This window comes from Thamnophis elegans, chromosome 7 (genome assembly GCF_009769535.1).
Source record: "Thamnophis elegans isolate rThaEle1 chromosome 7, rThaEle1.pri, whole genome shotgun sequence".
Classification (NCBI taxonomy): Eukaryota; Metazoa; Chordata; class Lepidosauria; order Squamata; family Colubridae; genus Thamnophis; species Thamnophis elegans.
Window position 1 is genome coordinate 18,694,240 of NC_045547.1, and position 26,080 is coordinate 18,720,319.

Genomic DNA, 26,080 nt, shown 5'->3' on the forward strand with positions numbered 1-26,080 from the left:
TAAATTGGAACTTTGAGTAATACTTTGCCTTGGACTCTGATTTACTTTTGGATGCTATTTTGAACCCTGACAATATATCTGGTAACTTAGATAAGTGGCTGAAGATTAAGATTGTAAGCACCTGCAAAGATGAAGCCGCCATGGGCAATATCATGAGATGGACTATATTGAGGCCTGTGAAAAAGCTTGAACCAAGACTTCTTTCGTTTGCATCAAAGGACCTTCATTAAGATTATGTAAAGGGTGATGTCTAAAAGGAAGGAAGGTGAGCATAATTTGGGTGAAGTGATCTTGAGATAAGGAAATGTGTGTATGTTGTAGAAGGTTAGCACCCACTTCACTCCCAGAGGAATGAAATATTCTAGGAAATATTAAAAAGGCAGAATATTATATTTCCCTGGATGAGAAATGGAGAAACATGTTTTTTAGGCAGGAAGCAGACTCACTCTTAATAGCCCCCACCTCTTCAATAGCCCATAGAAGATGTCAGCACTTAAGAGATAAAGAGATAGCTAAGTCTATTCATAAGCAAATGCCCCCACTCAAGATCCAACAAAGGTAGGATTAGCCCTCTACCAGTGGTGGGATTCAAAGATTTTTTTACTAACAGTTCTGTGGGCATGGCTTGGTGGGTGTGGGTTGGTGGGCATGGCAGGAGAAGGATTCTGTAAAATCTCCATTCCCATCCCCACTCCAGGGGAAGGTTACTGCAAAATCCCCATTTCCTCCCAATAAGCTGGGACTCGGGAGGCAGAGAATAGATGAGTACGAGGCCAGTCAGAGGTGGTATTTACCGGTTCTCTGAACTACTCAAAATTTCCTCTATCAGTTCTCCAGAACTGGTCAGAACCTGCTGAATACCACTTCTGCCCTCTACCCATCAAGCAATAGAACTCACCACATGGCACATGGGGAGATTACATCACCCATCAAGATTCAACCAAGCTTGGGACTCAAGACACTACAAAGTTACTCCTACATGGCCCCATGGGAGTCTGACAACCAATCAGAATACATTTCTTACACAGGGACAGGAAGCTCCAAGGCGGGGCCCACAAGAAGGTATAAATCTTTCTCTCTCTCTCTCTCCCACCATGTACTTTTTCTTTGCCCAGGATCAAAAAACCCATGTGATCCTGTCCATCATTAAACCATCTTTCCAAACAGCCACCAGGTTTCCAGTGTCTTTCTCCCCACTTGGAACTGAACCCAGATGGACATTTCTTCCAACAATGTAAATCAATCTGGAGCAGGAAAAGCCTAGCTGAAGGACGTAAGCGCCAGTACAAAAACCCAATTCCAAGGATGTGGTTAAATTGCTTGAATAACAAGAAAAGGCAAGAAGACTTTGTAGGGTAGGGTGACACTTAGAGGTTCTTCAACATTGTCGTAATGTAAAATCTTGTCTAGCCATCTCCTGCATCTGTATCCTTTCTCCTTGACAGACCAGAGGAAATTAAACATAGCATTGCAGAATCATGGAACTTAGCAACCCATTTAAAACGTACCACATCTGGTAAGACCATTCATCCAGAGATGGCATTCAGCCAGTTCTGACTGGTTCTGGAGAACCGGTAGTGGAAATTTTGAGTAGTTCAGAGAATTGACAAATAGATCCCAGCTGATCTTTTTTTGTTGCCCTGAACAAGAGAATGGATCTGGAAAGCAGGTTAGTGGGGTGGGGAGGGAATGGGGATTTTACAGTAACCTTCCCCTGCCAGGCCCACAAAGCCACACCCACAAAGTTATGCCACACCCACAAAGCCATGCCCTCAGAACCGGTAGTAATTTTTTTTGAATCCCACCACTCCATTCATCCAATGCTTTAGAGGAATCCTGAACAGATGCTCTGAATCAGGAATGAATGCAGGCTAATTCTGTTCTCTGCCTGGAGTTCAATCCTGACCAACTCAAGGCTGACTCAGCCGTCCGAGGTTATACAATACAATAGCAGAGTTGGAAGGGACCTTGGAGGTCTTCTAGTTCAACCCCCTGCGTAGGCAGGAAACCTTATACCGTTTCAGACAAATGGCTATCCAACATCTTCTAAAAAACTTCCAGTGTGGGGGCATTCACAACTTCTGGAGGCAAGCTGTTCCACTAATTAATTGTTCTAACTGTCAGGAAATTTCTCCTCAGTTCTAAGTTGCTTCTCTCCTTGATTAGTTTCCACCCATTGCTTCTTGTTCTACCCTCAGGTGCCTTGGAAAATAGTTTGACTCTCTTTTTTGTGGAAACCCCCGAGATATTGTTGAGGTTGGTAAAATGAGGATCCAAATTGTTGGGGGAGTGGTGCAATATGCTGGTTTAGAGAGTGCTGTAAAGCAGTATGAAGCAGTATATAAATCTAAGTGCTATTGCTATCTGTTACTCATAAATTACTCATAAATTTGAAGGGATGCAGAATGAGAAGCAGATACTGGGGTTTTAGTAAGGGAGCTCTTTGACCGTGAGATGTTGGCTTGTCCATCCAGGCTTGTTTATTCATCATTTGCCGGAAAACAGTTGATCTGTTGAGTTCTCCATTGTAATAGCAAATTATGTAATAAGCACAGCAATAATTAAACCTTTGGGATTATTAGGCTCAAAAATAATGAATATTGAGTGTGCAATTCAGGACTGGGAATATTCCTGTGATCTAACAGGAAACACCTTTGGGAATGAAAGAGAAGAAACCCTGTGGCTAAAAGAGAAGGCATCTTATGAAGAGACTAATATGGCACTGGGGAAACAAATCTCCTCAAAGCAAAACATCATGTTTTATGATGGCATAAATACTGATAGTCACTCTGTTTTCTGATCCAATCAGAATAGAACTGGAAGGGACCTTGGAGGTCTTCTAGTCCAACCCCTTGCTCAAGCAGGAGACTCTATATTATTTCAGACAAGCCACTATCCAGTCTCTTTTTATAAACTTCCAGTGATAAAGCACCCACTGTGTCTGAAGGCAAGCTGTTTTACTGCTTAATTGTCCTCACTGCTAGGAAGTTACTCTTTAATCCCAGGGTGCTTCTCTCCTTGATTAGTTTACATTCATTGGTTCTTGTCCTGCCTACAGGTGCTTTGATAAATAAGTTGACCCCCTCCTCTTTCTGGCAGCCTCTCAAATATTGGAATATTGCTATCATATCCATCCTAATCCTTTACTCTAGACTAGCCAAACCCAGATCCTGAAACTGTTCTTCATATGTTTTAGTCTCCAGACCACTTTGCACTTCTTCCAAAGTATCAACATCTCTTTTTGTAATGTGGTGACCAAAAATGCATGCATTATTCCAGATGTGGCCTCTGGAATGATCTCCCTGTGGAGATCCAGATCCTCACTACCCTTCAGGCTTTCCACAAAGCCACAAAGACCTGGTTGTTCCAGCAGGCCTGGGGCTGATGAATTTCCAGCCCCACTTGAAATGTTGCTACTGCTGTTGTTTTTACTTTGTCTGTCTTTTGTCCTATTTGTATCCCCTTCCCCCCTTTAGGTTGTTAGCCGCCCCGAGTCCCTTGGGAGTGGGGCGGCATACAAATTAAATAAACATTCAAACATTCATTCAAACATTCAACACTAAGCCCACACCTTACACATTGACTATCTATGTATATATTTTATTACTTCCTTGCGTCAGAAGAAATGAACTATGAGCCACAAATATTTTCATTTTCTACTCTCCTTTTAATATTTCCATTAGAAATAACGTTACCTTTGGCATTACTGACTTTGCAGAACGTAGAACAAAAATATATATATAGAACACCGCTTTGAAGTCGGTCAGATTAAGTAGGTCTAAACAATATGCCACGTTATTTATAATTGCATAGAATATAAGAACCTCCATGATGGATCAGATTGAGACTCATCTTACTAGTACATCATCTCTTTCTCATAGGGGCCAAAGATACCACATGTGCTTGTAAGGAAGAGGTGTAGATGCATCCTTTCCCTCTCGTTGTTTTCCTGCATCTGGAATTCGGAGGCATCTTTGCTTCCAACCCAGAGGATACATTGCAGTGGTAGGTTTCAAAATTTTTAGAACCTCTTCTGTGGCCTGCTTTGGGGAAAGTGGCTTGCCAGCCATGTGACAGGGTGTGAGTGGCTTGCCAGCCACGTGACCGAGTGGGAGTGGCTTGGGAGTCATGTGTTTGGGTGGGCATGGCCAATTTATAAAATGTGGAGAGACTCACTTAACAATGCTCTTGCTTAGCAACCAAAATGTTGGCTCAGAAACTTTGGCATTTGAAACACGAAAGTCTTAAAGCTGTCATGTTACAAGACCCTTGCACCCCTAACCCTTTAGAAAAAAATCCCCAGGGGTGTTCAAACTTGAGAGCTTTAAGACTTGTGGACTTCAACTCCCAGAATTCCTCCTCTCGCTCTTCATCTTGATGATGTGCAGAAGGGCGGGGAGAGGGAGCTGGAATCAGTTCTAAACAGCACTGTAGATTTGTGGAACCTCTTCTATAGAAGAAGTTAGAACTGGGAGGAACCCATCCCTGATACATTGAGTCTTTAAGACCAGCAGTGCTTCTCGGACTGTTTATTTTATTTATTTAGATAGTTAGTTTGTTAAACATGTATGAGATAACAGTTATAAGTATAAACATGGACATGAACACAGGAAATGGGTACAAATAAATGGGGACAATACAGAGGTGGGTTCCTACCAGTTCGCACCTATTCTGTAGAACCGGTTCATCAAATCTACCGAACCGGTTAGAAGAGGTTCCACCAGTGGACCCGGAAAGCAGGCCACACCTACAGAAGAGGTTCCAAAATGTTTTGAAACCCACCACTGACACACACACACACACACACACACACACACACACAAACTCACACAGAGAGAGAAAGAGAAAGAAAGGAAGAAAGAAAAAAGAAAAAAAGAAAGAAAAAGAGAAAGAGATGAAAGAAAAAAAGGGAAAGTGACAGAGAGACAAAAGGGAGAGAGGGAGGGAGGGAGGGAGGGAGAGGGAGGGAGAGAGAGAGAGAGAGAGAGAGAGAGAACACATGGCCGGCAAGCCACTCCCACCAGGTCACATGGCCGGCAAGCCACTCCCACAAAGGAGGCCACACCCACAGAGTAGGTTCGAAAATTTTTTGAAACCCACCACTGGGACAATAGGACACAGATGGTAGTCACGCTGGTGGCTTATGCACACCCCCTTACGCATCTCTTAGCCAAGTGGTGAGGTCCATGCTAGACAGTTTAAGATGTAACAACAGAGTCAGGTAGTGCATTCCAGGCATTGACCACTCTGTTGCTGAAGCCATATTTTCTGCAATTGAGTTTGTATCTATTGTTTTCCGGATGAAGCTGAAGTAGTCATTGACAGGTAGGACGTTGTAGCAGACAATTTTGTGTACTACGCTTAGGTCAGACCTTAGTCGGCGTAGTTCTAGGTTGTCCAAGGCCAAAATTTCAAGCCTGGTGATAAAAGGTATTCTATTGTGAGCAGTGGAGTGGAAGACACTTCTCGTGAAATACCTCTAGATTCGCTCGATTGTTCTTCAAGAGTTTATCCAAGTGCATTGGACAAGCATCCAAGTTAGTGGCCAGAACCTTCCTTTGTGGTAATGAATTCCAGCGATTAATTTTGCACTGTGTGGGGAAAAGAAATGCTTTGTCTCTTTTAAATGTTCTCCCAGACAGACAGCTTTAAGATTTTGACAGAGAAAAAAACAACAACTTCACAACCATTTTCTCTATGCCATGCATGGTTTTTTTAATGTTTTCGATCATGTCTCCCTTCAACTATCTTATTATTAAGCTAGGAAATCCCTGCCATTCTAATCTATTCTCCTACGGAAAGGATTCAAGCTGGTTGATAATTTTAGTAGCCCTCTTCCGTACTTCCCTCACTTCACTTTTTTACATGTGGCTATCAAACCTATGCACAGTATTCCAGATGTGGATGGTCCCCCATTGTAAGGGCATTACAAGGGTGGCATTTTAATTTTCACGCCCTTTCTGCATGGAATTCATCCCCCCCCCAATTTGCTTTCTTTCTTATGTAATCCAGGACAGGATACACTCCTGGCATTCATTACTATATAGTTTGTTAAACTGTGGCTTGTGGCGGAAAAAAATCCCAATGGCTGAGTTCACACAACCCACCCAGCCCAAACTGATCATATTAGAGTCTCAGCAGACACTGCAGGCCCTGTCCATGCCTCAGCTGGCATCCTGGGCGGGTTGCTTTACCCTGCGATTTATTCAAATAAGGAGGACATATCATCCCCCTCCCTGGAGGGGGGGGAGGGGGGTGATCAGGTAAGGAAACTCCTGGATACTCTCCATCCTCTTAGTGACAGGTTGAACACCTACACTGGTTCTTTCTTGGAGCAGGATGCTAAAACCAGGGGGCAGAAAGCCGGGAAATGAGATAGAGGAGCGCAGCCTTCCTCCGCCTGCTTGTTTCATTACAAGTGTGGGAAGAAAGATGCCCTGAGGAGGAGGAGGAAAAGGTGGCGCCGTCATCGTTCCCGCTGTCCCTTTCGCCCAGCTGTGCGTAGAAGAAGGAGGAAGAGGTCGGCCAGGCAACCGGAGGCGTTTTTGGATGGTCGCTTCCCTGCCTGTGCAGCTCTGTTTGGTAATAGGTTATCTCCTTCCTTCCTTCTCCCCTTTTTCTCTCTTCCCTCCCTCCCTCCTTCTTTCCTTTTGCTTCCCCTTTTCCTTCCTTCCTTCTCCCCTTCCCCTTTTCCTCTCTTCCCTCTCTTCCCTCCCTCTTTCTTCCCTTTTCCTTCCCCTTTTCCTTCCTTCCTTCTCCCCTTCCCCCTTTTCTCTCTTCCCTCCCTTCCTTCTTCCCTTCCCTTTTCCTTCCTTCTTCCCTTCCCCCTTTCCTTCCTTCCTTCTCCCTTTTTCCTGTCTTCCCTCCCTCCTTCTTCCCTTTTCCTTCCCCTTTTCCTCTCTTCCCTCCCTCTTTCCTTCTTTCCTTCCCCTTTTCCTTCCTTCCTTCCTTCCTTCCTTCCTTCCTTCCTTCCTTCCTTCTCCCCTTCCTCTTTTCCTCTCTTCCCCCTCCCTCCCTCTCTCCCTCCCTCCCTCCCTTCCCACTCGATTTCGTGGGGACCAGGAGGCTGCACCATCTATAGAGCCAGGGCTGCTGCTTTATTGATTGACTTGCATTTCCAGCATCTCCCCCGCCCCCTTTGGCGCTGCAGCAGCAGCAGCAGCAGCCGGGAGAGAGAGGGAGGGAGGGAGAGCGAGAGCAGGTGGACAGTTGAGAGAGACTGCGGTGAAGCTGCCCTGGAGACATGGCGGACCGGTGCCTCTGAATAAGCAAAAATTGAGCGCGGGGGTGGGGTGGGGGAGGGCGAGGAAACAGGCGCCCTCCCGGTTCCTCCTTTCCCTCCTTCCACAGCGCAATTATGCTGTCCCTATGTGGAGCGGCCGAAGGACAAATGGTGCAGCAGCCTCGGGGGGCCTCGGACTCCTTCCCCTTACCCCTTCTTCTTCTTCATCTTGCATCCCATCCTCTCCCTTGGCCTTAAGCTGAGGTAGCTGACCGCTTCCCAACAACACCCCAGGGCGAACTGTTGTCCATCTATCCATCCATCCATCCCTCCTGTGCCTGCCTTCATCCCTCCCACCCACTTCTTCCCATCTGTCTCCATCCTTCTTTTCTTCCTCTCATTCTCTATCTCTTTCTCCTTTCCCCCCCCCCCCCCAACATCTCCTCCTCCTCCCCCCTCCCCTCCCTGCTGCCACCACCATCCTCCAAAGCTATGGCTGCAGAAAAGATCTTGGAGACCCTGGATCACTATAAATCGGAGATTGAGCGGTTGACCAAAGAACTGACTGAGACCACCCATGAAAAGATCCAGGCGGCTGAATATGGGCTGGTGGTCTTGGAAGAGAAGCTGACCCTTAAACAGCAGTACGATGAGCTGGAAACTGAATATGATGTCCTCAAACAGGAGCTGGAGCAGCTGAGAGAGGTGAGTTGGCTTGGGAAAACCCGGCTGATCTCATTCATCCTTCATTTTCCCCACCTCAATATGGTACCATATTTTTGGGGGGATTTGTTTGTTTTCTCTCTTGATTCCTGGTATGTGTCATGTGTGCGTAAAAAAGAGAAAGGGGAAGAAAATACCCTTCAGATCTCCTTGCTTTGTGATATGTTCTGAACTATTTCGCCTGAAAAGAAGCTTATTGTAGGCCAAATGTAGTTCTGAATCTGGATCTGTAAATGTATGCTAAGACTGAAATGGCAGTGATTCATGCAAGATACAAAGACCAGCACTGGTCAACAAAGATGCTCAAAAGTTATTAAGGATCTGATATTTTAAACGTATTACTGATCAAAATATGGCAATGGATGCACTGCTTAACTATGTGTAGACTCGACTTTTTGTTTTTTTGATATTTGAGGGTAAACATGTATCTTGCACTGAATAGCTTGGTTTATATTCAGAAAAAAAAAACATTTAAAAGGAAACACGAACATCTTTACATTTTTAAAAACTAACAATTCTTTATTACGTTTGTTTTCATCCTTTCATAATTTTTACCTGTCAATGGAATCCACCGTAGGTAGCCATTTCTACCTAGAAAGATATATTTGATCTGGGTCAATCAAGTTTGCCTTATAAAAATATCTAGCATGTATGTAATCTGTGCATGTCACTGAGCAATCTGTATTTCTTTTGCATATTATTGAAAAGATACAAGCAAAGATTTATAATCTCATAATGCAGATCACTGATAGGTATTTATGATGAAGTAATCAAATGGTGAATTCTAAATTCATATTTATTTGTGTCCATATATGATATATTACAAATAGTAGAAACCTAAAGGTGAATATAAAGGTGAAGTATTAGCATGGGAATAAATATAACACAATGAATCTAGCAAATATATGTGCACAATTTTGACAGAAATGCCCACAGAAAATATCAGTAGTGACTGAAATGGCTGGTTTCTTTCATCAACATTTATTTATTTAATTGACGCTTTTTAATCCTGCCTTTATTACTTTATATGTTACTCAAGGCAGTGAATATATATAATATATAATACTCCTTTCTCCTTCTGTTTTCCCCACAAGAACAACTCTGTGTGATGGATTGGGTTAAAAGAGAGTGATTGACCTAAAGTCACCTAGCTGCCTTCATGGCTATGGCAGGACTAGAACTCACAGTCTCCTGGTTTCTAGGCCAGCACTTTCACCACTGTACCAAACTGGCAATATTCTTTGGGATGTGGGCTCAAGTGAAAAGTTGACCTTGTTCCCTCAAACCTTCTGGGTCCTGGCTTTAAAGTTTAGAAGAAATTACCTTTTATGTCTCTACGTATCAGATGTGATGGAGTACAACTCTCATAATTCTCACTGAAGATGGTGAACTTGTTGAAGAAAGTTGACTATTGCTGATAGGAACAGAAATTCACCCCACAGGGTTGTTGTAGGGAAAATAGAAGGAATAAGGCCCATTAGTCATGTTTGCTGTTTTCGACTTCTTTATAAAAATAATAAAAGTGGGATTTAAAACAAATCTTTAAAAAAGATCTAAGATACATCTATGCCATGAAGCCAGCATCAACCACATGACTGATCTTGAACATTTGGCTTTGATTAGTACTTGATTTGGAGACCACCTGGAAATACTAGGATCATAGGTGAAGCTGGAAATTGAAAAACATTTTGCACATGATCAGCAGAAAGATTTCCCCACCATGGCCAGGAAAGCTACATTGATTGTCCATGAAGTCATCATGAGTTGAGTTAGACTTGAAGGAGACTTTATGAAATAAAAGTCACACACAGACACACAAACACACACACACTTTATTTTCATTGTACAAAATAAATACAACAAAATTGGTTACTAACATCGACATTGGTTACTACGGGGAAATGTAATTAGTAGGATATCAAAGGATGGAGGTTTTTTGTTTTTACACATTTGCTTGGCAGAGTGTAGTCTGGATGAGAAAAGGATGAAGAAGATAAGTCCTACCACTAGGCATCTGATAGCTCCAGGGAAAAAGAATGCATTGCTGAGTAGTTCATCTGGAGCAAGAGAATGACTAGGCAGGTTGGCATGGAGGAGGATGACATATACCGTATTCATAAGCCAGGAAGCGAAGATAAAGAGAGATCATTTCTAGTAGCAACCTGAGTATGTGAGTAATGAAGAAACTTCTCAATTGCTTGGAAGAGAGGTAAATCCAATGTGTTCTCTGCTGATGTCCAATATCCTGGCTGAAGCGATATATAGTTCATTTGCAGGCATGAAGAAATATCAGGGTAATGCTTGGATGCTGTTACATAAAGAGATCTCATTGTTCCTTTTTAAGAAATGGCAGTGGTAATTTTATAATTTTATGGATAATTCTCAGCATTTTCATAAAATAGTACAGATAGTCCTCGATGTATGATCACAATTAACCCCAAAATTTATGTTGCTAAGCAAGACAGCTGTTAAGTGAATTTTGCCCCACTTTACAACCTTTCTTGCCACAGTTGTTAAGTGAATCACTGCAATTGTTAAGTTATCTGCACAGTTGTTAAGGGAATCTGGCTTCCCCACTGACTTTGCTTGTCACAAGTCGCAAAAGGTGATCAGATGACACCCCTCCCCCTGGAACATTGCAACTGTCATAAATATGAGTCAGTTGCCAAGCATTTGAATTTTGATCATATAATCATGGGGATGCTGTTGTAAGTGTGAAAAATGGTCATAAGTCACTTTTTTCCACGCCACTGTAACTTTCAATGAACAGTTCACTGAAGAATTGTAAGTTGAGAATTACCCTTAATTCTGATATTAAAATCCATCATAGCAAAATAATGTACAGTATATAAATAGAATAACAGAGCTAGAAGTGACCTTGGAGGTCTTCTAGTCTAACCCTCTACCTAGGCAGGAAACCCTACACCACTTCAGACAAATGGTTATCCAGCATCTTCTTAAAAACATCCAGTGTTGGAGCATTCACAACTTCTGGAGACAAGTTGTTCCACTGATTCATTGTTCTAAGTATCAGGAAATTTCTCCCCAGTTCTAAGTTGCTTCTCTCCTTGATTAGTTTCCACCCATTGCTTCTTGTTCTACCCTCAGGTACTTTGAAGAATAGTTTGACTCCCTCTTCAATGTGGCAACCCTTGAGATATTGGAACACTGCTATGATGTCACCCCTAGTCCTTCTTTTCATCAGACTAGACATACCCAGTTCCTGGGCCCAGGAACCATAGACCAAGTAATATTTTGCTTAAAACATGCCCACAGTAAAGAGACAGACATTGGTTCAGTTCAAAGAGCAAAAGAAAAGTTACTGAGCCTATTTTGTAGGGACACTCGTATTTCTTCTAAAACATTTTCTCTAAACATAATAGTATTGCTTAAAAATAAAACAAAATCTTTTCTTCGTGTCTTTATGTAAATCCCATGCAGATACATTTAGATTTACTCAAATGATTTGATTAAAGCCCATAAGATTTCTTTAGCTAAGTGATAACCTTATTCATATAGACTAAAAAAAAGCAATGTGCTATTTTTTTTAGTTTAATTGATTATGTTAAAATTTAACTGGTCTGAAATACAACCAAATAAAATGGGATTGAATTAATAGCTCAATAAACCTTGTCAGTTTTGGAAATAATCTCCTAATTGGATTTACCCTGTGATAATCCAGTCTTAGTATTGCGTCTATACAATGTATAATGTGTATTATAGAGATATACAAATCCTGTAACGAGTGCAGGGAGAACTTGCACAGCTTATTAGTTTTCTACTCCTCCTAGGTTTTCTATTGGGTGAAGTACTTCTGAATATATAAAGCAAGGGTGTCCAATCTTGGCAACTTTAAGAATTGTGGACTTCAACTCCCAGAATTCCTCAGCCAGCCATGCTCCTGAGTGATTATATTTGCATCTGTGTGCTTGCACAGCCATTTTGCACAGCCGCATACCCTGCAGAGGCAGCTAAAAATAATTTAAGAAGCAGCTACACTAACCAGAATGAAAAAAAAAAGACACATCTTATTTTTATTGGCGTGATGTAATTCTGGCATTGTTGTCAACTTATTTATTCATTAATACATTTTGTAAGACTGCCCAACTCAAACAATGAGGCTCCAGGTCAGGGGTGTCCAAACTTGGGAACTTTAAGACTTGTGGACGTCAACTCCCAGAATTCCCCAGCTAACCATGCTGGGAAATTCTGGGACTTGATGTCCACAAGTCTTAAAGTTCCCAAGTTTGGACATTCCTGCTCTAGATAACACCTTTTTTTGGATAATCGTCTCCTCACCTGCTGCGTTCTTGTGTCTATTTATTTGTAAACTTATAGTCCATCACGAGATTCTGGGGCCCTCCTTGGATGTCTCACTTCCTTGAGGCTGCATTCTTCTGCTGCCCAGTGAATTCAGCAGGACTTCATTTTGTATAGAAACATCTACAGTAGGTTTCTAGATTTTTTTTTAAAGCTTTATGGGGAAAGCAGAGCAAAAGGCTCCTTGTGCTGTGTCAGCCTCTATGTCATTCCATACCGGGATAGAAAGCGGTTGATTTTATTGGGTGCACTGTGGCTTGCTGATTGAGTCTCGACACAGTGAACACCAATTGCTGAGTTGGTCTTATATTTAGTGATTGCCATTTAGGCTTAATACAACAAAGTCCTCAATTTTGTTGCCATTCTTTTTTTTCCCTGATTGTCATCAAACTGAGCAGTGCCAATACACTCATGTCATATCAATGTTGTTATGATAGAATTTTACTCTTATATCATACATACATAAACACATCTATATATACATACATATTCATACAGACATGCACACACACATACATACACACAAAGACACATATGCACAAACCACATACATTGATTGATTGATTGATTGATTGATTGATTGATTCATTCTTAGACTTTTCATGATTATATTTAGCAAAATTCTTCATAAAAGTTGTGCTTTGAAGGAAGAAAGCATCCACCTTAGCCTGCATAGAAAGTTAAACTTCAGGATATATTGTTGTTGTTATTGTTGTTGTTAGTTACGAAGTGATGTCCAACCCATCGCGACCCCATGGACAACATTCCTCCAGGCCTTCCTGTCCTCTACCATCCTCTGGAGTCCATTTAAGCTCATGTCTACTGCTTCAGTGACTTCATCCAGCCACCTCATTCTCTGCCATCCCATTCTTCTTTTGCCCTCAATCTTTCCCAGCATTAGGCTCTTCTCCAGTGAATCCTTCCTTCTCATTAGGTGGCCAAAATATTTGAGCAGTCAGAGTTGATCTCCTCAAACCCGTTTGATTGCCTTGCAGTCCAAGGGGCTTGCAAGAGTCTTCTCCAGCACCATAGTTCAAAGGCCTCAATTCTTTGGCGCTCAGCCTTTCTTATAGTCCAACTTTCACAAGGATATATACCTACTCCCCAAACCACAACTTCTGTTAGAAATGATTAAGCAGGGAGAATGCAGAAGCTTCATGTTGTGATAAAGAACACCCAAGTTACTCGAATGTGGATATGTTCTAAATGGAAAACTGCCAAGCTATATATGGTAACATATACTGTATATTAGCTAGCTAATGAATATGGATTTCTCTCCCTCCCTCCTTCCCTCCTTCCCACACCAACACAAGCAAAAAACATACCAACATGCAAACACATTATTCATTGTTCAGGACACTTTGAGGGATGTGTCTCAAATCATCATGTAATGAAGTTTATAACACTCTGCTTAGCATGCTAACCATTTCCAACATGTTTTGACCTCTGGTATTTCAGTGTTCTGGGAGGTCTCCCCTATTGATGTAACACACACAATTTGTAATACTGTCGTTGTGTATAGGTCTCCACACTCAGACTACAGGATAATTTTGAAGCAAGCTGACTGGTTGCCAGTACAGAACAAGTTTATGGCTATAGGAAAAATACTATACAACATCTGATTCCAGCAGCTAGGTCAGTTTAAGACAACACCAATTAAAAATACATGAAAACATAAACGCATCCAAATAATTTGGGATGGAAAATGATAACATAGTAATACTTCCTCTTTACAAAGTCATCACAGGTCACCATGGTTTAATGATGATAACTGGGACTTCCTTGTTAAGCAATGTGGCCATAAAGAGAAAAATCACATGACCATGTCCACTTACAACTTTTGAGGCTGATCATAAGTCCCTTTGTCTGATGCTGTTGTAACTTTGAATGGTCATTGAATGAATGATGTTAAGTGAGGACTTCCAGGAAAAAAATATTTGACAGATTGGAAGGTCCTGGAAGTAACTATATATGTGTGTGTGTGTGTGTGTGTGTGTGTGTGTGTGTGTTTTATTTGTGCTGATAAATAAATAAAGGGAGACTAGTATAGATCTATTTCAAGCTCTTTAGCTCTCATCAGCTAGCCATACCCTTACTGGGATTCGAACTTGTGCTGTATTGCATCTTAGGCAAACGTCTTTGCCATTATGCCATAGGTCTCCTCCTTATCAGCTGAAGCCAGGGAAGAAGGTATATATTCGAATATAGGTTCGAATCCCAGTAAGGGTATGGCTAGCTGATGAGAGCTAAATAGCTTGAAATAGATCTATACTAGTCTCCCTTTATTTATTTATCAGCAAAATAAAACACAAATATAACAAAGGCAACAGTAAAAATATTGGGTTTCTGTCGTGATGGACTCTTGTGACGAGCCGATTGACAGATAATGGAAGCAGTTAGCTTCCTCCCATAATTGGGGCTTACCAGGCGTTGTGACACTATATATATATATATATATATATATGTATGTATGTATGTATGTATGTACGTACGTACGTACGTACGTACATACGTACGTACGTACACACACACACACACACACACACTGAATATGTATATTAACATACAGCCTGTTGTTTTGTTTTCTTTTGCAAATAGTATTTTCAGGATTTTCCAGAACTGGGGGCTGTAGGAAAATAAAATGTAACTCCCCCTTTTAACCTAATGCTGTTCTGCCCCTCTTTTAATTGCTATTTATATTTTTAAAACTTCAGCTTTGATTTTAGTCATACAGTTGACATGTTTAGTTTTGCTCTAGAATTTTTAAAAAACGTCTGTTATTCAAGAATGGATACATCCTCCTTATGCTGTTACTTTATCTAGGAGGTATGGTTGTGTTTTTCTTAAGTCTATAAGTGATATTTTCCCCACCCCAAATCATACAGCTTCAGGGACCTTTCTTCTATTTTTCGTTTCTATTATTCCTTGCATCACAGCCTGGAGTATACAGGTAGACCTAGTTTCGTGATCACAATTGGGACCAGCAACTTCGCTGTTAAGCAAAGCGGATGCTAAATGAAACCACAACAGTGCTTGAGATCTTATTACAGCTTTCCTTAGCTTTGTAGATCTGCAAAAGTCGTAAATGCAAGGATTGAAAATGAAGTTATGTTTTCATCACCGTCGTAACTCTGTAGGCCACCAAATGAGGCAGTCGCTAGTAAAGGAGGACTGCCCACATAGAAGAAATCTGGATGCAGAGGGCAAAATATGCAGTACAGATGGCCACATGCGTAGCACCTACCTGGGACACCTGAAATTAAATATGTGTTTTCCCAGGATTTTACAGGAACTGCAGAAGACAGCTGCATAGGAATAGGTTAGCTGTTTTAAGCTGTTCCTGCTAAATGTTATGGGCATAGCCACAAATCACATTTTGTCCTTCAAATCTGGATTACTGCACAGTCCTACAGAAAAAAATATCTAAATAAAGCTAGAAATGTGTCAGCAGTTCTCTGTACTGAAATTGTTGACTTGGGAGGCAATATATTTAGACTCTGGAATGCCATTTACTACACAGCTTTGGCTTTCTATATAATGGGGCAACTGATGTATTCAGCCTTTTTCCCTTGAAACCTAATGGATGTTCTGTCTTAAATGAAAGGATGCAATTTCTAATTTCTTCAGGAGCAAAATCTTCAAAATAGTGTAAGACTTATGACTGGGAGCAAAATTGCAGTAATTCTGCCAGTTTCAGCCAGGAAAATACTGTATTGTGCACTGCCACTGTGTGATGTTTTCAAAAGCGGTGTTCCAAAACAGAATTACATAAATGGAAAGTGAGTTTTTAAAAGTCCGGAACATTTTAAAAAGGATTCTGACTACCTTATGAAGGTGATTTTGTGGAAAGATTACATGTGCATACAAATATAGGCAAATTTAAGGAGTTTTCTCTGAATAAATGCTTAAATGCCTTTAGGTTATTATAGCATGTGCAGCAAATGGCGGCACCACTTGATCTTCGTTCATTTAAAAAAACCTAAGTCTTGGATGTTTAAATAATTATAGTCAAACATAAATTGAGGTATAAGAGTAACATGTATAAATATTTGAGTTAAAATACTTGAGTTAATATGAATTATGCTTGATGACTGTGGAAGAGATGCATGAAAACCTTTTGTAACCAATGGATACACTTTCTACAGTATGTATGGATGAGAATTTTTTTAATGTTGTTTTTTATGTTTAAAAATAAAAAAATTGAAAAAAAAAACCTAAGGTGAAGTACCGCAGTCCGTCCCTGGAGGAAACGGCTTCTCCAGGGCGGCACCTGGGCACAACAATCAAGGGGGGTCACCCACGAAGCCAATCCTAGAAAGAACTTGAGGACACGAGCTCTCTCTGGGTGAAGTGACCAGTTTATTGTGTAGCAAAGCTGAATATATAAACTCTCATACGCAAATGAGGTTTGCAAATATTACAAATGTCATTGGTGACAATTTATGCATCTAGACCAATAACAGAATTGATAACTGCGTGCTTCCTAAGTTTCACGTGTGCCCTACTTAGCGTTTTTCAAGCAAGTACAAAACAAGCAAATTCTACAGGTGTCAAGAACAGTTTGTGGTCGGCTATATCCGTCCTGTGTGGCTAGATGTGCAGACTCTGCAAGTCCTGCCTAGCTACCTGTCTAAAGGCTTCCCTCAATTAACAATATAAAAAAAAAGTCTTCACAAATAGATTACCAACGACACAGCCTCAATTGGCCAATCAGTCAATTTATTTTGTTCATTGACCAGCAAAACAAATCTTTGAAAAAAGAGTCAGATTTAACTCAACCCAACCTGTGGCTCTAGGGCCACATGTGGCTCTTTCATCTCTCTGCTGTGGCTCCCTGTCACCAGTCAGCACCACAATTTTGAGAGGAGCTTCCGGTTGGGGGGGGGGAAGCACAGCACTCCAGGAGGAGACTCTATGGCAAGGGAGGGTTTTTCAGTCAGCTCCACAATTGACAGGGCTTTTGGTTAGGACAGGTAGAAGGAAAAGGACACCACACTAGGAGACTATGGTGAGGAAACCAGTCTTCTGGTCTGCTCAAGAATTGAACAGGGATCGGGGGTGGGGGGGGCTTCCAGATAGGACCTTTGTGGCTCTTTGAGTGTTTAAGGTTTCCAACCCCTGATATAGGCTATATATGGCACAGAAATCTAGTCCAAATTCTAATAAACATCTGGATCCTAAAGTGAAATGCTTTGTGGCGTGTTGTCTGTTCAATTTCTACTGAATGCAGCTTTGTTGTTAATAATTTTGGATTTTCCCCTGACAGTTATCTTCTTTAGCCATTATCTTTTGGAAGCTCTTGGCCTAATAACAATACATAGCCTTCATTTTATCTAAATAGGGCTGAGGTGGCGCAGTGGTTAGGGTGCAGTACTGCAGGCCACTTCAGCTGACTGCGATCTGCAGTTCAGCAGTTCAAATCTCACCGGCTCAAGGTCGACTCAGCCTTCCATCCTTCCGAGGTGGGTGAAATGAGGACCCAGACTGTGGGGGCAAGTTGCTGACTCAATTTGCTAAAAAATTGTAAACCGCTTAGAGAGGGCTGAAAGCCCTATGAAGCGGTATAGAAGTCTAATAAATAAATAAATAAAATAAATAAATGTCTAATAATTCTTTAAAGATGTGGAGACTCTAGAAAGAGTGCAGAGAAGAGCAACAAAGATGATTAGGGGACTGGAGACTAAAACATAGGAAGAACGGTTGCAGGAACTGGGTATGTCTAGTTTAATGAAAAGAAGGACTAGGGGAGACATGATAGCAGTGTTCCAATATCTCAGGGGCTACCACAAAGTCAAGCTATTCTCCAAGGCACCTGAGGGTAGAACAAGAAGCAATGGGTGGAAACTAATCAAGGAGAGAAGCAACTTAGAACTGAGGAGAATTTTCCTGACAGTTAGAACAATTAATCAGTGGAACAGCTTGCCTCCAGAAGTTGTGAATGCCCCCACACTGGAAGTTTTTAAGAAGATGTTTTCATAGTTCATTGACTATTTTTGTATGTTTATTTAATTTATTCTGCCTTGATTATTTTATATTGTTCAACATGGCAAATGGATATAATACAGGTAGTCCTCAAATTATAACTATTTATGAGCCCAAAATTTCTGGCGTTGAGAGATTTGTTAAGTGATTTTTGCCCCCATTTTACAACCTTTCTTGCCACCATTGTTAAGTGAATCACCTCCGTTGATAAGTTAGAAAGTTGGTTGTTAAGTGAGTCTCATTTCCCCATTGTCTTTGCTTGTTAGAAGGTTGCAAAAGGTGATCACATGACCCAGGACCGTGCAACAGTCACAAGTATGAATCAGTTGCAAGCATCTGAATGTTGATCACATGATCATGGGGATGAGGCAAAGGTTGTAAATGTGAAAAACAGTCATAAGTCACCTTTTTGTAACTTTGTAACAGTCACTAAGTGAACTGTTGTATGTCGAGGACTACCTGTACTCAAGTGGTAGGATTCAGCCAGTTCGCACCTATTCGGGAGAACCAGTTGTTAACTTTCTAGGCAGTTAGGAGAACCGGTTGTTGGAAGAAATCTCCTTTTGTTTTTTTCCACTTTACAAGGCTAATCCTGTCAGGAAAGCAGGAAGGAAACATTCTGGTGTTGTCACTAGCCTAATATTTATTGTCCTGCTTGCAGAAACTGCCTCTCCCATTAACCGTTATTGCATTGTAACAGCTAAGGCGAAGCGCCCATCGATGGGAGTGACGTTGAGTTGGCCACGCCCACCCAGTAACATGACCACCAAACCCCACCTTCCCAGCTGGTCATTAGGGCAGAGAACCAGTTGTTAAATTATTTGAATCCCACCACTGCTGTACTCCTTCTTCCCCCTTTTCCTCACCACAACAACCCTGTGAGGTGGGTTGAACTGATAGAGTGATTGGCTCAAGATCACCCAGTCACTATAGTTTTTAGGGTATTTTGAATGAAAAAAAAATAACATTATAATATTAGATATATTTAAATGCTCCATTTATTGGAAAATGTAAAACAACAAATGGCAAAGCTGAATATTTTAGACTTTTTGTGGGTACACAATCTGGGGTCATATTCCATTGTTGAACCATCTGCAGCCCCTAATATGAAAAATAACAATGGATGAAGGGAAACATCCAGAGGGCTATAAATCTTTGTAAGAAGAAAAATCTGTAGTATTTAATGGCCTTTTAAATAGAAATCTAAGTCTTGAAGAATGTGGAGGATTTTAGAATGAATTATTGTCCCTTCTGGAATCCATCACACTGTCTTCCTCCTCCATGTCTACATTTCTTTTTTGATATGCACATTTTTAATGTGGTATTTGTCTGAAATTCTTCTGTAGTTGATTCTGACTACAAATCTTTCATTGCCTACACATACACATGCGCAAAAAGGAATAAAATTCTGGTGGCTTCATAAAGCAAGGAAACAATCTATTTCTGATCTTAGTGCACATTGGTATTAGCATCTCTTAAAGTAATAGAGATAATTATGTAAATTAGCATGGAGTCATCTTTCTTTATGAAGGAATCAAGTGAACCTGAACTTCCAGACAGTATTTATTTACCTATTAAGTAAAGGTTCCCCTTGCACATATGTGCTAGTCGTTCCCAACTCTAGGGGGCGGTGCTCATCTCCGTTTCAAAGCCAAAGAGCCAGCACTGTCCGAAGATGTCTCCATGGTCATGTAGCTGCCATGACTAAATGCCAGAGGTGCACAGAATGCTGTTACCTTCCCACCAAAGGTGGTCCCTATTTTTCTACTTCGATTTTTACATGTTTTTGAACTGCTAGGTTGGCAGAAGCTGGGACAAGTAATGGGAACTCACTCCGTTACGCGGCGCTAAGGATTCGAACTGCTGAACTGCCAACCTTTTTGATCGACAAGCTCAGCATCTTAGCCACTGAGCCACTGCATCCATTCAGATAAATAAATATTTATCTGATAAATAATAAATGAATTTATTACTGTATAAATAAATGTATTGATTACTGTATGTCTTTTTTAGCTTAGTCATCTGACTCTACAGGCAATAACATATAAATCTACAATATAATTCTCCCTTCCTAGATGAATGAAATATTTTGAGGGATATTTTTAAAAAAGGCAGGATAAAATATTTCCCCTAAAAGAGAAATAAAACATCTTAAGGGAGACAGAAACTCAGAGTCCCAGCTCCCTGCCCCCAGCAGATATTTTATACCCATTAAGAAAGACTGGGCCAGCTTAAGACATGACACTTCAGGACATAATAGAATTAACCCGCTAAGACCCAGAGCGCACTACCCTGCACAGCCTTCTAAGGACATTGCATCACCCTCAGAAACTTCAACCAAACTTAGCTCAGACAAACTCCTACGGGAATTTGTATAGGGCCACATGGGGGCCGAGGTGGCGCAGTGGTTAAATGCAGCACTGCAGGCTACTTCAGCTGACTGCAGTTCTGCAGTTCGGCTGTTCAAATCTCACCGGCTCAAGGTTGACTCAGTCTTCCATCCTTCCGAGGTGGGTAAAATGAGGACCCGGATTGTTGGGGGCAATATGCTGACTCTGTAAACCGCTTAGAGAGGGCTGAAAGCCCTATGAAGCGGTATATAAGTCTAACTGCTATTGCTATTGCTATTGACAACAGCCAATAGAATACATGTTCTTGCACAGGAACAGGAAGTTCAAGTACAAAGCCCAAGAGGTTTAAATACTGCCCCCCACTCTCAACTCCATGTGGTTAGCGGCACCAGAACCATGAGCTTGATGGTTCTGCTTCATTATTAAACTATCTTTCTAATCAGCCTCCATGTTTCCAGTGGCTTTCTCCTGACTTGGAACTAAACCAGATGGATATTTCTTCCAACAATAATAAAGTCAGGCCTGAAAGAATAGGAGCGCACATGAAGTTCCAATTAAATCAATGTATTACTAATCATGATTATGCAGAGGAATCTACTCAGCTACAAGTGAACAGTATCTTGGCATTAGATAAGGGTCAATGGAATTCAAGAGAGGTTGGATCAGTGATGGGTTCCAGACTGTACACCCCGGTACGGGTGTACTGGTGGCAGCTGGGAGCAGTGTACCGAAATGGTGTTTTGTTGGGCCCACCCACTTGCCCAAATTCCTTACCTGTTTTTAAGCCAACTGGGCCATTTGTGCACACGCGCGCAGCGTACAGTGCCTGTGTGACCTCCACCGAGCAGCTGGAGCGTTGTAGGGCAGTGAGTGTGCATGCGCGTGCAGTGCACGTGTCCGAGGTGGATGCCCATCCACGTCCCAGCGTACCGGTTGCGACGGAATCCGGAACCCACCACTGAGTTGAAAGACTGTAGGTGACTCCTCTTTTTACTCCGCCCCAAGGTTCTTCCACTCTTTCTCCCACAATCATAAACTTAACAAAAATTACCAAGATAGGGAAAATGATAAACGCAACAGGAAGTTTGAATAGCTATTGCTGTTTCGGTAAAGACATTTTCTCTTTACACATTGATATTTTCATTATTAGATAATAGAATATTTTCCAAAATAAAGACAGGATATAAATAGATTTTAACAGGTCATATTAATACAAAGCTTATGTTAATTTATGGAAGAGGAGGAGTATACTGTTATTAACAACCAGTTTTGTCCCAGGTTGTCCGAAGGGAAGGCTTGCATCCATTCTTGTTGCCCCACTTCTGAAACAAGAATGAGGCATACTAAGCCTTCCTTAACACCATGGAAGATTTCAATGGATATTTTACTGTGTAAAGTGGATCCCATCCTCTGACTGAAGATGCTGGAACGCCACAATAGCAGTTAGCAGTTAGACTTATATACCGCTTCATCAGCCCTCTCTAAGCGGTTTACAGAGTCAGCATATCACCCCCACAGTCTGGGTCCTCATTTCACCCACCTCGGAAGGATGGAAGGCTGAGTCAACCTTGAGCCGGTGAGATTTGAACCGCTGAATTGCAGATAACAGTCAGCTGAAGTGGCCTGCAGTACTGCACCCTAACCACTGCGCCACCTCGCCACAATTTCCTACTCAATTTATGGGTGTGATTTTCTGACCTATCTGATGTCCCTCCTGTCAATACTTTTTCAGATAGCATCACATTGAAATTGACCAACCTTTGACTTCTACTCTCTGGAACGTGAGTTAGGTAGGAACAAATCAACAACCAGTATAGAAATTGTGGAGAATATTTGTAGCTCAGGTTTGTCCTCCTAGCTTGCTGCTTGGCTCCCGGATGTTTATTACCAAACTCGGTAACATCTCGGTAACATACAGTATACAATAGTAGTAACTGTCAGAGGGATATTGGAGTCCTAGTGGACAACCATTTAAATATGAGCCAGCAGTGTGCAGCAGCTGCCAAAAAAGCCAACACAGTTCTAGACTGCATAAACAGAGGGATAGAACCAAGATCACATGAAGTGTTAAAACCACTTTATAATGCCTTGGTAAGGCCACACTTGGAATACTGCATTCAGTTTTGGTCGCCACGATGTAAAAAAGATGTGGAGACTCTAGAAAGAGTGCAGAGAAGAGCAATAAAGAGGATTAGGGGACTGGAGGCTAAAACATGTAAAGAACAGTTGAGGGAACTGAATATGTATAGTTTAATGAAAAGAAGGACTAGGGGAGACATGATAGCAGTCTTCCAATATCTCAGGAGCTGTCACAAAGAAGAGGGAGTCAAGCTATTCTCCAAAACACCTGAGGATAAGACAAGAAGCAATGGGTGGAAACTAATCAAGGAGAGAAGCAACTTAGAACTAAGAAGAAATTTCCAGACAGTTAGAACAATTAATCAATGGAACAACTTGCCTCCAGAAGTTGTGATTGCTCTAACACTGGATGTTTGTAAGAAGATGTTGGATATCCATTTGTCTGACGTGGTGTAGGGTTTCCTGCCTAAGCAGCGGGTTGGACTAGAAGACCTTCAAGGTCCCTTCCGACTCTGTTATTCTAAATCTGCAGCCTGGTTTTTTTTTGGGGGGGGGAGGTGGAGGTGAACAGTCTTGCTCATTTATATAGGTCCTCGGTGATCAGTTAGTCTGGTGACTGGTTCTTGCCAAGGGATCCATCAACAAACATACTGATTTAGAACGAGTGTATGAACCAATAAGGAAGTAGACCATCGGACCCATCAATCAATGACAGAACCGACCAGCCCCTCACCAGCTGAATTTCGCTCCTCACAACAAGCAGTCAGAAGTCACAAGACCAGAACCAGTCTTGTGAGTCAACCAGCCTTGTGATTCAGTCAGTCTAGTGATTCAATCAATCTGGTGATTCAACCAGTCACAAGACCAACTAACCATCCGCAACTTGGGAGTCCTCCTGGACTCACAGCTATCGTTTGACCACCATTTAATGGCTGTGACCAGGGGGGCATTCGCCTAGGTTCGCCTGGTGCGCCAGTTGCGACCCTACCTGAATCGGGAGGCTCTCACAACAGTCACCCGGGCCCTTGTGACCTCTAGGCTGGAATACTGCAACGTGCTCTACATGGGGCTGCCCTTGAAGAGCATCCGGCGACTTCAGCTAGTACAGAATGCGGCCGCGCGAGTGATTGTGGGTGCACCTCGGTTCACCCGCATAACACCTATCCTCCGCGAGCTGCGCTGGCTACCTGTCGATCTCCGGATGCGCTTCAAGGTGCTATTAGTCACCCATAAAGCCGTACATGGCAGTGGATCTGGATACTTGAGAGACCGCCTTCTGCCAATTATATCCCTGCGACCAATAAGATCACATAGATTAGGCCTCCTCCGTATACCATCGGCCAGCCAGTGTCGGCTGGCAACTACAAGGAGGAGGGCCTTCTCAGTAGTAGCCCCGACCCTTTGGAACGAACTCCCCGTAGAGATTCGCACCCTCGCCACCGTCCAGGCCTTCCGCACAGCCTTGAAGAACTGGCTCGCCCGTCAGGCCTGGGGACAAGGATAGTTCCCCTCCCGAATGATGAATGTATGTTGTTTACTATTTTATTATATGTCTTATCTTAATGTCTGTATTCCCCTTCCCCGATTTTATGTGAGCCGCCCTGAGTCCCCTCAGGGAAAAGGGCGGCCTACAAATATTAATAAAATCTACAAATCTACAAATCCAGGGCCTATATAAATGAACAAAACACTTCACACCCCCTCCAAAACAGAACACGCCCCCCTGCTTCTGCTGAAGATGATACCTAGTTTGGTAACGAAACGTCCGGGAGCCAAGCAGCAAGCTCGGAGGACAAACCTCTGCCTAAATCAGCAACCAGTATTTCTTAATTAACGTGTTTGCTAATTATATCGCATGAGGTAATTCTCTGCGGGTTGGTGTTTGTCCTCTCCATTCACATTAGCTCAGATGGGCTTAATCTCTCTTCTCCATGGAAACAGTTGCCTAGGCCGAGGTTCTTGTGTTTTCACTTTTTCTTAGAGTACATGTAAGAGGCACTTTCAGTCTTGAAGATGATGTGATGTGTGCCTCATTATCTGCCCATCTTATAGTCTGGGGTTCAATTCTGGTATACAAGTGGTCTTTTTAGAGAAGCATCTGAAAGATTTTCTTGAATTTCAGGACTAAATGAAGCTATAGTTTATTGGCCCAGAAAATGACCATGTAAAGAGGTTGGTAAATACCGTGTTTCCCCCAAAATAAGATAAGGTCTTATTTTCTTTTGACACCCCCCCCCCCCACTTAGCCTTATTTTCGGGGAGGTCTTATTATTTTGAGGTGCAGGAGGCAGTGAGCGTGGTCACCTCATAGCTGCTGCTGTGTTGCAATATTTTTGGGGAGGGCCTATTTTCAGGGGAGGGCTTATTCGCACATGCGCTCAAAAGCCCAATTGGACTTATTATCCGGGGAGGTCTTATTTTGGGGAAAATAGGGCATAGTAATTAAAATAATTATACATTGTTAAGCACGATTTTTTTTTTAAAAAAAATAGACCTCTGGGAGGATTCAAGTTATTCCATGACCAATAGTAAGTAATACTGTAGTGAGTGAATGACCTCATTCAAAATATTTACCTTTCTCTTTGGGATATATATGAAAGCTAGATAGAAGCCAGATTGCTGGATCTTTATATCACTGAGGATAGACTGAGGATGTCTATTGATAGTTCAGGAATACTTTTAATTGCATGGTGAGTTCTTACTGTGTCAGCCTCCAGCAATCTGCTGACAGCCAGTCTTCAATATTCCAAACGCGCCCAGTCTTGAAATAATATAACTCACTAGCTGAATACCCTTGCTCCCCTACGAAACTATGTGATTGAGCTTGATAAATCGACACTTGTAGCTTGAAAATTAGTGAGTAGTTGCAATCGGCCTCTCGCTTCTCTCCCTCAGGCTTGCCCCACAGAATCCTCCCCTATCTTATCCCCTTCTCTCCCTCAGTTTTGCCCTGCGAAAACCTCTCCTATCTTATCCCCTTTTCTCTCTCAGGCTTGCCGCATGGAAACCTCCCCTGTCCTATCACCTTCTCTCCCTCAGTCTTGCCCCATAAAAACCTGTCCTGCCTTATCCCCTTCTCCCCCTCACGCTTGCCCCATGGAATCCTCCCCTATCTAATCACCTTCTCTCCCTCAGTCTTGCCCCACAGAACCCTCTCCTATGTAATCCCCTTCTCTCCCTCAGTCTTGCCCCACATAAACCTCTCCTATCTTATCCCCTTCTCTCCCTCAGTCTTGCCCCGTAAAAACCTCTCCTATCTTATCCCCTTCTCTCCCTCAGTCTTGCCCCACAGAAACCTCTCCTATCTTATCCCCTTCTCTCCCTAAGTCTTGCCACACATAAACCTCTCCTATCTTATCACCTTCTTTCCCTCAGTCTTGCCCCACAGAAACATCTCCTATCT

General features: G+C 42.1%; 1 protein-coding gene across 1 annotated transcript in view; it reads left to right on the forward strand.

The window, feature by feature from the left end:
- Nucleotides 1-7,714: 7,714 nt before the first annotated feature.
- Nucleotides 7,715-26,080, forward strand: part of BICD1 (BICD cargo adaptor 1) — a 117,515-nt gene continuing 99,149 nt past the window's right edge. The window contains 1 exon segment of the mRNA XM_032221622.1: nt 7,715-7,927. Coding sequence (XP_032077513.1) covers nt 7,715-7,927 — 213 coding nt within the window.